Raw genomic sequence first — 13,136 nt, 5'->3', positions numbered from 1 at the left:
ATGAATAAGTATGATTACAAAGATTATTTCAGATAAGCTGTAAGTTCACATTATAACCTAAGAGGGCGGGGGTGAATTTGGTTTCTTGGATTATTGGTAAATTTTTCAGGATTTGGTGCTGTTGATAATTTTGTTGGAAACTTAATATGAAGGTAAGAATGTAGAAAAATAAAAGAGTAAGGGAAGAATAAATAACACAAGAAAATTATAGTGGTTCTCCTATAGGTACATCCACACCCTCCACATCCCGTGAAGGAATTCACTATGTTAGAATATTTTTTACAAGCAATCTCACCCCAAGACCCCCTAGCAATTTTTCTAACATAAACACAATAAAGAAACTCTCTATCTTGATTACAACACAAACAATACCAAACACTTTTGGTGGAATTTGAGTCCCCGAATCAAAGAACCTTTACAACAATCACAATATATCACCCCACTTTCTTTAACAATAATTCCCACCAACAATTGATGAGAATGTTACAAATGAATTGAAGAATAAAATTGTATGGTCGTATATCTTGATAAGTATTACTTTAACAATATGGACTTAGTGCTCAGAAAAACTTTTCTTTAAGAATGAAAAATAATGAACAAAATTTTTCTAAGAATTATAATTTGAATGCAAGTGCAAGGGATATTGAAATTGATAATTGACAATTTAAAAATTGTTGTCTGCTTTGATTCTCAATTGAATTTATAGAGGCTAAAAATATGTTTATGAAGCAATACTATTTTTTCAAAAAGGTTTACCAATGAATAGAAACATAATTGAAATGGCACACATTCATAAAAATGAGTATGAAATGTATTTAAGAAAATAGCCGTTGTCACAAATAAAAGAGAAATAAACGTTTAAAAATAAATGTAAGAAACTAGTCGTTATAGAGAGACAACATATAAAAAAGAGGAATTAGCCACTTTAGTCCCTGAATGGGAAATGAGTAGTCACTTTAGTCTTTGGATGCAGAGGAATTGCAAAACAGTCCCTAAATGTAGACTTTATTGGTCAATTTCAGGGACTAAAGTGTCCAACGGAGTCTACATTAAGGGACTAAATTGACTATCGGAGTCTTCATTCAAGGACTAAACTGACTAACATAATCTACATTCTGAGAATATTTTGCAATTTATCTGCATTCAGGGACTAAAGTGACAATTCCTTTCCTATTCAGGGACCTAAAGTGACTAATCTCCTTGTAAAAAACAAATGCAATTGATTATGAGTATGATATAGTGTGTGTTTGGTTTAACTTTGCATAGAATTGATTCTGACAGAATTGATTTTGAGATAATTGATTTATGTTTGAATAAAATAATGCAGAATTGATTAAACAAACTGAATGTTGTTTGGATAGTTTTTAACAAAATTGCTTTTGAATGTATAATTACTAAACTAGACATAGCTAAATTCAAGTAAATGTGCAAAGTTGAATGTATATGTAGATCAATACTAAATGTAGTATATTATTTAATTTAAATTAATAAATTTTCTATATATTAATTTAAAACATAATAAATACGATCATTAAACTAATTTTTTTTACAAAATATTTGTTCATATATGTTATATTTTTTGATAAAATATATTTAAGTTAAATAATATTAGAGTTAGTTGTCAAAAATGATAAAATATAGCGTAAAAGAAAGCTAAAAGAAGAAATACAGTAAATCTGAATGGGGATATCGCAAAGGAAAATCCAAAATTTGGTAACTCATGACCATAAACATTTTTCAGGGGCTAATTAGGTTCTTTAAGTTTTCTGATTAAATTTGGTTCATCAAATTAATTACAAAGAAAAAAGAAGGAGGATTGATAAAGGGTAATAAAGGAAAATAATAGATTGTAATAATCAAAATATAAAATTTAATGTAGAATTGATTCTAGGAAAGCCAAAAATTAGGAATTGTAGCTTTAAGGAGAATTACTTTTGGAGGATAGAATCAATTCTAAAAAGCCAAACCAAACAACATTGAAAACTCAATTTCCACTTTTGAGGTTGTAGAAGTGCTTCTTGTTGCTCAAAAGCCAAAACAAACACACCCATAATTGATTACCGCAAAGAGAAAAATGGTTAATTAATTGCCAAATCCATAATCAATATACAATTATCAATGATGGCCTTGAACTTTATGCTGAAGAATTTATTTGAAAATTCATACTATACTTGAATTCATAGTTTCTTAATGTTGAATGTAAACTTACCGTCTAGTGATTTTTGTCGCTTCGTCATTGTAAAATGGTGTAGACGTGTAGGTTGAGGACGCTTGAGACGGAGTGAGTACTGAAGATTTGCTTGAGGCTTCCCCATTTTCTTTTGCTTTGGAGTTTAGTCTAGGCTCTGATTATGATCTTTTGAGAGATATTTTATTTATATTCTATGTTAGAATTATATGGAGAAACTTGTTAATTTATTTGATGTATCCGAAATTTGAATTATGTTGTTGAGACTTTATATGATTTTGAAGATGTTGTTTATTCCATTGCGAAACTTTGATGAAAAATATAATATGCATGTTTTGAGTTTTAATGACGTAACACATTGATCATAATATAAATTAATTGTTGAATTTATATTAAATAGGCTAAGTGCACTTTTCCCCCCTAATTTTCAAAACTTGCAATTTTGACCCCCTAAATACAAAAACTACAATTTTGGCGCCCTAAGATTTAGCCCCTTTGCATCTTTGTTCCTTTAGGTCAATTTTGACCGGTCAATGCTTACGTGGCATGCCATATGTGTAATTATTAAATTAAAAAAAAAATCATAAAATCATTTTTAAATTAAATAAATAAAAAATTAAATAAAAAAATAAAAAATCAGAAAAATAAAAATCAAATCTTAATCTTCATTTCATCTTTAATCCAAACCATTTCATCTTAAAAATCATCTAAAAAACACAAAATCTTTAAACCTCCAAACCATTAAATCCAAACCTGGGAACCTCCATTCAAATTCTAAATTTGTGTATAAACATTGTTGGTTCTTCAAACAATGTTTTTAAAAGTGAAAAATTGGTGGGCACATAGGATGATTTTTAAGAACCGTTGCTACATTCCCTCAAATCTTTCAGTCGCTAGCTGTTACAAAAAAGTCCCTTGCTACCTACAAAACCGAAACAACAACAGGAACAAGGCAGGAAATGAAAGTTACAGAATTGGGAATAGCCAAAAAATGAACAAAACAAAGCTATTTACAAGTTCTACCAACACCGAACAGCAACAACGACCAACTGCCTTCAAACAACAAAATTGAGACCGAAAAACCAGCCCCTAAACCCTAATCATCTACATCATCTTCGTCCACACGTTTCCCTTCATGTTCCCAAATTCATTTTTCATTTTTGTAATTACGGTTTGCCATATTTGTAATAATTTTTGGGTTTCAATTCAAACAGTGATAAAGATGATTTCTGGGTTTGAAAGAAAGAGATAATGATATTTTAAGCTTTTCAATTTTGTAGATACATGAGAAAGATTTGAAAGAACAAATTGTAATTTTTGAAAGAACATAAGATGATTTTTATTTTGAAGGGTTTATGAATTATGAAGATGATGATTTTTTTTTTTTTTTGAAGTTTGAAGAATGATGCAGGAGATAGAAATAGGGGAAGAACAATTTAATAATTTTTTAATTTTTTTAATTTAATTTTTAATTTAAAACTGGTTTTATGGTTTTTTTAATTTAAAATTACACACGTGGCATGCATGTAGGCATTGACCGATTAAAATTGACCAAAAGGACCAAAGATGCAAAGGGGCTAAATCTTAGGGGGCCAAAATTGTAAGTTTTTGAAAGTTAGGGGAAAAAAAGGTGCACTTTAGCCTATTAAAAATATTAATGGTGGGGGTTCAAAGTTACACATTGAGTAGTCGAAAGAATGCGACTTCAAAAGAATGATGATATAAACGGTCAACAAATTTGTTCATGTGATAATCTTGCAGATTTTTTCACAAAGTCACCCCAAGAATAATTTTTGAACAACAAATACAAAACATTGACTTTCATCATCTCAGAGATGATTTTTGATTGAGGGGGAGATATGAATATATTTTGCACTCTTTTTTCCTTCAGCATGGTTTTCTCCCATTCAGTTTTCATGGTAAGGTTTTTAACAAGGCATATATATTGGATATTGTACTCTTTTTCCCTCACTGAGATTTTTTCCCATTAGGTTTTTTCTTAGTAAAGTTTTAATGAGGTATATCCTCGATGTACATCCAAGGGAGATTTTTTCCCATTAGGTTTTTTCTTAGTAAAAGTTAATGGATTCTCTCTTTTTTAGTAGATGCCAAACTTGCTTTCCCATCGACTGAGAAGGGGGCAGACGCACTACATGTACCCATTCCTTTATGTTGCTGCCAACACTTTCCCCGGCCAAGATATAAAGGGCAGGCATCGAAGGCTGCTATTCCAATAGGCATGCGGGCGGAACACGGTGAGGGTCCTAAATCGTATCACCACTGTCGAAGAAGCGTGTTCCCTTTAGATAACACGCACCGTAGGCCATCCTCGGCCTTCTTCGCTTTCGATGATAAGTAAATAAAAAAATATCGAACTTCAAAAGTGTTTTCCTAAAAAAAACTTACAAAAATTTTCGTAAACTATTTTCATAAACTCTTTCAATTGGTCTGAGAAAATTTAAGTCAATAAATAAACTCAAATAAACAAATCCAAATAACCCGCTGTATTTTTCTCTGTTTTTAACACTAAATCTTTCCAAACTCACTCCCTCCACACACTAAAAACTCACACAAACTATTAACACCATGAAACTCAACTCAATCACCACCACCACCACACATTCCCATGGCCACCACCACCACCACTACTTCCCTTTTCTTCCCCAACCCATTCACCTCTCAAACCAACAAGAAAAGACTAACCGCCAAGAAGAACCTCCTCACCCTCATCTCTGACCAAGACCGTGGCCTCAAGACCCAAAAAATCCCACCAAGCTAGCTTCGATCGTTACCGCGATCGATGCAATGGCCGAGCTTGGCACCGGTTTAGTAACCACCGGTGATTCCCTGTCGGCAACTTGGCGGTTGCTCTGGACTACTGAGAAAGAGCAGCTGTTCATCATTGAGAAGGCTGGCTTGTTTGGAACTAAAACTGGTGATGTTTTACAGGTCATTGACGTTAAGAATTTGAGTCTTAACAATGTTATTACTTTTCCTCCTGATGGTGTTTTCTTTGTTCGGTCGAATATTGAAATTGCTTCGGAGCAGAGAGTGAACTTCAAGTGAGTAGTTAAATTGATGTGATTTATTAATTTTGATTTTGGTTCAACTAGTTATATTCAAGCTATTAAATTAAAGTTTAGTTTTTCTTGTCCGAGGCAAGAACCACTTAAAACACACACACAAACAAACAAGCACGCGATATCATTGGTTCGAGCTCGGGTGAAGGCATTCTGTCTAGCAATATCAACATTGTCTGTTGAGCTAGGTCTTACTGATAGTAATTCTTTTTTCCGCAAAATTGATGTTTTTTTTTTCTGGGTCAAATAACCTAGTTGCTAGAATTCATGTTATAGTCTCTTGTTTTCTCTGACGTACTCAAGCTTGGAATTGCTTTTTTTTTTTAATGGAAAATGTCAGTATATTAATTGTTATATTAGTTTTTTCTCCGACTTGAACCCTGGACAACTCCTTAACCTTTAGCCCAGACCAGCTGAGCTACTCATCCCCCTTTAATCATGGAATTGTTATATGAAAACATTCTTATAAGACCCCACTCATATATCTTCTAACATGGGATTCTGCCTTGACAGATTTTTCATTTTTACAGGGCATTAGAGAGGGATGTCTTTTAGGACGTTCACCCTCTGGTCACAAATATAAGCAAAAATTCATATTTTAGATTCGTTCAATAAATGATGCATGTTGTCTACAATAAAGACCACATATATCATTTATTGAATGAATTTAAAACATTGATTTTTGCTTATATTTGTGACCGGAGGGTGTAGTTTGTTGCTATTTTGCCATGTGAGTTCTATAAATTTTGGAACTCCTGTTAGACAAACTCACCCATTCTTAATCAGTGCAGACATTTTGTTTTATGTTATTATTAATTATAAGACCTACCTGAGCCCTTTAGTTTCAATAGATATCAAGGTTTCTAACAAAGTGGTTTATAGTTTAATCCTAGTAAATACAGATCAGTTGGTTGCTCTATAGACATTGGAATGCAGGGGGCAAAGGTTTGAACCCCAGATTTCCCACTTCTCCACGCTTAGTGTGTGAGTCTAGGAACTAGGCTACTAGACAAAAAATAATAAATCCAATCACACGTGTCACTATGTAAAACTTGGTGGACTGGTTAATGAATCAAAATTAATTTTGGTATTATTTATTATATATCTAATAAAATTTAATTTTACCTGTGAAGACTAATATTTGGTCGTTTCAGATTTACGAGTGCAGTGTTACGTGGGAAGAAGTGGGAAATACCATTGCCACCATTCGGACAGGGTTGGTAAGTACTTCAAGTTTATAATGTTGTTGAACTAAAATTTTGTTTAATTAGTTTCCTAGTTGTTTGCATCACATTCCATCTGTATAAACAATAAATTGTATCGACTGTCATATAGATTTTTTTATACAAAATTTAGCGAAATCCTATATCGAATTAGTGATTTTAACGATCTCCCACACACCTATGCTTTGGTTGGAAAAGTGAAGCAATTATGAGTGTTAGGATTCATAACTCATAAGTATTTTTACTATGCATCTATCTTTGGATTTAAGCACTTACAGTTTCTAAGAGTCAAGCTCATTGTGAACAGGCATCTTATGTATCGATACAAAACCTACCTTAAAATTTGGTTTAGACCTAACGCAACCTTCTAACACCGGCTTTTAAGAGTAGGACTGCCCAAACTTTATAAGCACTATTTAGACGAAATCTCTAGACAATGTGGAATTAAATCAGCTCATCCAAACCCAACACAAATGAAGGTGCTAGAGGATACAGTGAAGGCAACCCAAATGCCAAAATTAGGCAGCTAGGAGCAGATTACAATTCTTGTGTACTCTGCTTTCCATATACTGGCTAGGCATAAAAAACACAGTAACTATGTAGCATCATGCCATACTTGCCAGAGGAGTAAGTATCAAATTTTTTAAATGAGGGACATCTTCAAGTTCAACCTTTACCTACTTCAGTTGACATCTGGGAAGATATCGACATAGATTTCATAGTAAGTCTGCCTAAATCAAAAGGGTTTGATGCTATTTTGGTGGTGGTTAATCGGTTTAGCACATACGGGAATTTCATTCTTATCCAGCACCTTTATTCAGCAAGATCCGTAGTTGAAATGTTTGCCAAGAAGACGTTCAAGCTGCATATATCCGTAGTGAGTGAGAGGGATCCAACCTATTTTAGTCATTTTTGGAAAGAATTTTTCAGAACGGAAGGGACAGGGATGATGATGAGTGCACCTTATCATCTGGAGTCTGATGGGATAACTGAGGTTCTGAATAGAACTTTGTAAACTTACTTGAGGTGTTTCAGTTCAGAACAACCAAAGACTTGGACGGTTTTATACCACTGGGATGAACAATGGTGCAACATCGGAAATCAAGGGGCTGTGAAATGCACACCTTTTGAAATTGTGTATGCCAGACACCACCCTCTCTAGCCATATTTAGATCAGGGAAAGTCTTGGTCGAGGCAGTAACACAAGACTTAATCACCAGAGATGAAGCTCTCAAACAATTAAAGTTTCACTTAAAGTACTCAGTCAAATGATCAAGCTTGCTAATCGTCTCAGTAAACCATCCAAAATTCAAGTGGGTGATTGGGTTTATGTGCAAATCCTCCCTCACTCATCCTAACAGGCAGGTGTTTAAGCCTACCAGGTTGCATCCAAAATTGGCAGCTAGGAATTTAGTGATGAAACAAATTGGGACAGTAGCCTTTCAACTGCATCTTCCTAAAGAAGCACGTATACAACTATACATCCTGTTTTTCATATTTCCAAACTTTAGTTGGCAGTAGAAAATCATCCAGTAGAAGCTGTTCTGCCTACTGAGCTTCAGGACCAGAATCCAGTTCCTAAACGTCAAGTTTGAGGAGAAGGTTGAATTAGAAGGGCGGGGTATTGTTCAAATTTCTGTTCTAGGTTAGTTGCTATTGATCCTTATCATAAACAAGAAGTTTTTAAATTAGACATCCCTCCTTGTTTGAAGGATCTTTTGCAAAATATTAGATTTTATTGGTTTTAGCCGGTGCAATGAGAGGATTCTCTCTTGTGTATCTTTTCCATTGGTGATTAATAAATTGCAGGGAAGAACAATTCCCTTTCGACTTGTGTACTTTCAAAGCACTAGCATTCACCATCCTTGCTTGCTGCCATCTTATACATTTCAAAATAATCTTTGTTGAAAATTTGATAACCTCCTTCCAAAATACTACGCCCTCCTCCATTGGTTGTGCCACCCCGACCACTTTTGCTCCGTTCCTCTCATCAGATGAACATTGCTCCAGTAACTTGCTCATTTCCAACAGCTAAGCAACCGAAACTCCACCATCGAAAGCTTCATAAAATCCTCTAATGTTGTGAGCTTCTTCCAACGGATCCACTCCTTTCATCATCTGTAGTAGCATGACTGAATTTCAAGTAGAATCCGACAGGTAGGACCAATTGATAGCACATATAGGAAATGATTACTGAATTACAATAATATGCATTGAATAGGTAGCAAAAGAACCAACACTCATAAAGAAAACCAGAGTTATTATTCAAAGATGATTCTCTATCATTCCAACCACTAACTGAAAATCGAATAGTGATACTCCTTGCCACTCATCCCCTATAGCTACATTCCATATTCCAAAGTTTTTACGATTGTATATCTTAGCTTTGTGATTTTATTTGTCTGATTTGTCTGATTTTACCTTTTTCTACACCTTGATTGTTTTTTGAGAAAAATGTCTGAACAATGCTGTTTTGGTCTGTCACATTTTATTTATGTGATGTCAGTGATGATGAAATTGCATCTTGTTTTTGTAGGTTTGATACTGTATACCTGGATGATGACCTTCGAGTTGTAAAGGATATCAGGGGAGACTATTTAGTTGTCGACCGAGCTTCCTATAACTGGAAAGAATGAGATGAATCTTCACTGTCACTGTTTGCTAATCTTTAATGAAAACTTCAACCTCAACGGCTTCTATGGTATCAATTCTGTTTTTGTATTTAATTAGTACTTATTTGGCAATGTCTTGTAAGTTTTAAAGTTGCGCTAATTCATTAGTATTATGTTTGTTTTTCTTTTAGATTTCTGAATACTGAATAGCTTCTTGATCTCCTTTGTAAATCATGTTATTTGTTCTTCAATTACAATTAGAGAATGCTACACTTAACCAGTGCAAATAAAGATTAGATCTATGTTGCTTCTATATATAGCCCCTGAATTGTGTACTCTACTACTCTTTCAACCAGCAGAATGAATGCTATAACAAATAGCAATATAAAAACTTATATGACATTCCGTCGGGATTAGAGGTGATGCTATTTATTTTATTTACAAAACTAGATATTGCTTCTAGGTTCAATCAAAGCATGATGTTTCTAGGTTCTAGATATTGCTTTATAACAGATGATTTACAAAATTGACACAAACACTGAACACGATACTAACACACAGACATCGGTAATGATTTGAAAATGTAATTAACTACACTTAAACACATATGTAGGTGTCGGACATTGGAAACTCATTCAATTTAAAGTGTCGATACTACGTAATTTTGTAGCTTATGTGAAAGGATAATCTCATGCTCCGTAAATGAAAAAAGAAAGCTTTTAACTAACAAAGCTATGAAAATGAAGAAGCTTATGAATGGAAATTTCATTATTCACCAACCTAGTTTTACAAGTGAGATAAGATCCATACATTTAGATTCTATGTTCCTGTATAATTGTAACTAGAGTAAGCTATTCATCTAAAAACTTAACAAACTGACTGTATAACTACCTAACTGCCAATGAGTTATTTAGTTGCATATCAAAACAATAACTTGCAATACAAGTAACTGTCCAGTATCACTAATGATACTACTGCAGTCTTGTTTCTAACTCTTCCTCTACTTTTTTCAATGTAGACTTTTGAAGTGTTTTGGGTCCATGTAACAAATTTTGTGAAATTCTTTTCCCACACTCCACAGTTCTCGCACTCCTCCAAATCGTTCTTTTCCCACACTTTTGAAGTCTGTTAGCGGCCAACAGATAGATAGGATTCTTGAGAAGAGTTTATAAAGAGGAGGCACTCCTCACCGTACAAGTCGATTTTGTAAGGATGAGTTAGGTCTCGATATTCATTACAATGGGTACTACCACACCTTCCATGGTACATATATAACCAGGTTTTGCATTGATTCTTAACCCTAAGAGGTGTCAAAAAAATTTGTAATTATACAAGTGAAAAACCAAGATGAACATGCTCTCGTATGGATTTCTGGAATTTCAGAAAACTACTAAAGATGATGTTAATGTGTGTAGCTTCACATACTGAACAAAGTTCTAAATTATATTCTTATCTTGATAACTTGTTTTCTCTATATATATTTTTCCCAGTTTAGTGTTAATACTTAACAAACATTTTATTATCACTCTAAATGCAATCATTTTATTTTTGAGAAATGAAGAGGATCTCCCCCGCATATTTACATATTTAGAAGGGTGTATGATTCAAAGTAATTTACCAATAATTCTCCATTTTATTTTAGACAAAAACAATTAAAGTTGTGAAAGGAGAATGCTTTAAATGGAACCTATAGGGTACCCTACAGTCTCAAGGTTGGTAAAATTTTGGTACCATAAAACTATGAATCATAAGTTAATAACATTCCATTATAAAAAGGGTTAAATATGTTTTTGGTCCCTATAAAATTGGGACCTTCTAAGTTTAATCCTTACCTAATTTTAATAGTTCTTTTAGTCCCTTAAAAGAATTTATGCACTCAGTAATAGTCCTTCCTTACTTCAAATTTGTTTAATTTATTCTTAAACTCTTGAGTTTTTGAACAATTTTTTGCATACGTGTTAGGAACATTACTAAAAGTTCCTCTGCAAAAAATTATCGTAAAATTTGATTTCTACATTCAGATTTTGTTAATTTTATCTTTAACTTTTGCCTTTTAAAAAATTCATATTTAATTCATTTCATGTTAAAAAATTATAAATTTTAGTAATGAACCTTTCATAGTGTTCTAAACTTCTCTCAAAAAAATCATTCAAAAACTTAAGAGTTTAAGGATAATTAAACAAACTTTGTTGTAACAAGGACTAAAATTAGAAGTAATTTTATTTTGTAGGGACTATAAAACCTATTAAAATTAAATAAGGACTAAACTTAAAAATTATCAATTTTATAAGGATCAAAAACATATTTAATCCTTATAAAAATTACAATAATATATTCATCACATTACATAGCACTAACATTTTAAAGGGTTGACATTAACATTGGTTTTTACGTACTCATCATATATATATAGCATATATAATTATACAATGAATGCTAAAGACATTCTCTTTTCAACACTCTCTTCAAGTTTATACTAGTAAACGTTTAAATTATCAAGTGGCTATATATTTTTATTTACTCTCCATGGAGATGAAGATCAAAAAGCATCTTATTAATTCTCTATTATTCTCCTTTCTGATGATGCATTTGATGCTATCTTTTAAGGTTTTAATATTATATATCATTTTGTACATTGTAATAATTTTCTTAAGTGGTTTTATATATGTTGCCAATGGGAAATGTCCGATGAAACCACCACTGAGGTGAAAATCTTGCATATATCGTCTTCATTATTTTATTATAATGTTTGCAGATTAGATTTCACAGGCTGATTATGACAAAATTATGGTACGAAGTTGACTAATTAGATTTGGGTCATGATAATATTTGAAGTCTTGTTCTGTCCCCCACATAATCAAAATTAAGGGGACATAATTGCATCAGCAAAACGAAAAAAATTAGTTGGTGCAATAAAATATTATTATCATAATAAATAGAAATGGATTTGGATTATTGTGTGCTTATGCACTGATCAAGCGTGCAAGTATTAGCCGCAATAGTTGGGACCATCACGTGTGGATCTTGTTAGTATTTTATTGTTTTTTTTAGCATGTTATTTTTTTGAAGAATTTTTTTAGCAAGTTTTTTTTTTTATTGTTTTAGCAAAAATTTGTTCCATTATTGCTACTTTTTTTTCTTCTTCTTATGCTTGCGTTTTTTCCACCACAATAGCTTGTTGTTAGTGTTGGTGTCACATCTCACATGTTTTATGATAGTTTTAAATTATGATGACCGCATCCTCATGAGTTTAGTTTAATTGGTAGCGACAATATATAATATATGTAAGGTATGAGGTTTAAAAATCCGTCTGCGACAAAAAAAATTATGATGACTGCGGTAACTATTATAGATAGATACATCACCATTTTTTAATTATAAATTATTATAGAACTATTATTTTATCACTGGAAATTTTAACCAATCAATGGACTATTTTATGACCCAAAAAATCATGATATTTACAAAACCCTCTCTTTTTAAGTTGCTCCAGTGGTGGAATTTTTAAACCGTTAGGTACTGCCACTTGACCATCAACAACTAAGAGATAAAAAATCTCATCGCATTTGATTACATCGAACGTGTAAGTTTTGGGAGTGTATTTATCATTCTGTGTTTCGATAGGATTTTTCCCATCGGATAGCCTCAATACTTTCCATGTATAAGGAGGCCCATGTTTCAATTCAGCAAAGTTTATCTCGCCGTCTTCGACATCTTCATAAGCTGTGTCGAATTCTTGGTCGCTTTCATTTGTATCAACATAAGCAACATTTTCCCTTTCGAACTTGTGAGTTCTAGCTTTTTCAACCTTCAGTCTTTCGACATGTCGAACTCTATCGGCCAACTGGGCCATGTCTCTATCGGCCAACTAGGAAGTTCAGTTTGTAAAACATATTCTGAAAAAGGAGATATAAAGTTTGGCCTATGAAACCCATGTTTAAGCCATTATAAGCCATGATGTTTTCAACCAAATTGGCTATGTTGTTATGTGCTCCGATATTTTATCGTTGGACATTTCTAACAACTTCGTCTG

The 13,136-nt window shown here is 32.8% G+C and overlaps 1 protein-coding gene across 1 annotated transcript; it reads left to right on the top strand.

Moving 5' to 3' along the window:
• Positions 1-4,740: 4,740 nt before the first annotated feature.
• LOC25499844 (probable plastid-lipid-associated protein 11, chloroplastic) lies at positions 4,741-9,373 on the top strand. The gene is given in 4 exon segments (XM_013592866.3): positions 4,741-4,950; positions 4,953-5,250; positions 6,423-6,488; positions 9,028-9,373. Coding segments are annotated over 4 exon segments (600 nt in total). The 5' UTR covers positions 4,741-4,814; the 3' UTR covers positions 9,128-9,373.
• The last annotated feature ends 3,763 nt before the right edge of the window (positions 9,374-13,136 follow it).

The sequence above is a fragment of the Medicago truncatula genome, chromosome 7 (genome assembly GCF_003473485.1).
Source record: "Medicago truncatula cultivar Jemalong A17 chromosome 7, MtrunA17r5.0-ANR, whole genome shotgun sequence".
In the NCBI taxonomy this organism is placed as follows: domain Eukaryota; kingdom Viridiplantae; phylum Streptophyta; class Magnoliopsida; order Fabales; family Fabaceae; genus Medicago; species Medicago truncatula.
Note: the sequence above shows the minus strand (reverse complement) of the source record. Positions and strands in the feature narration are given on the sequence as shown.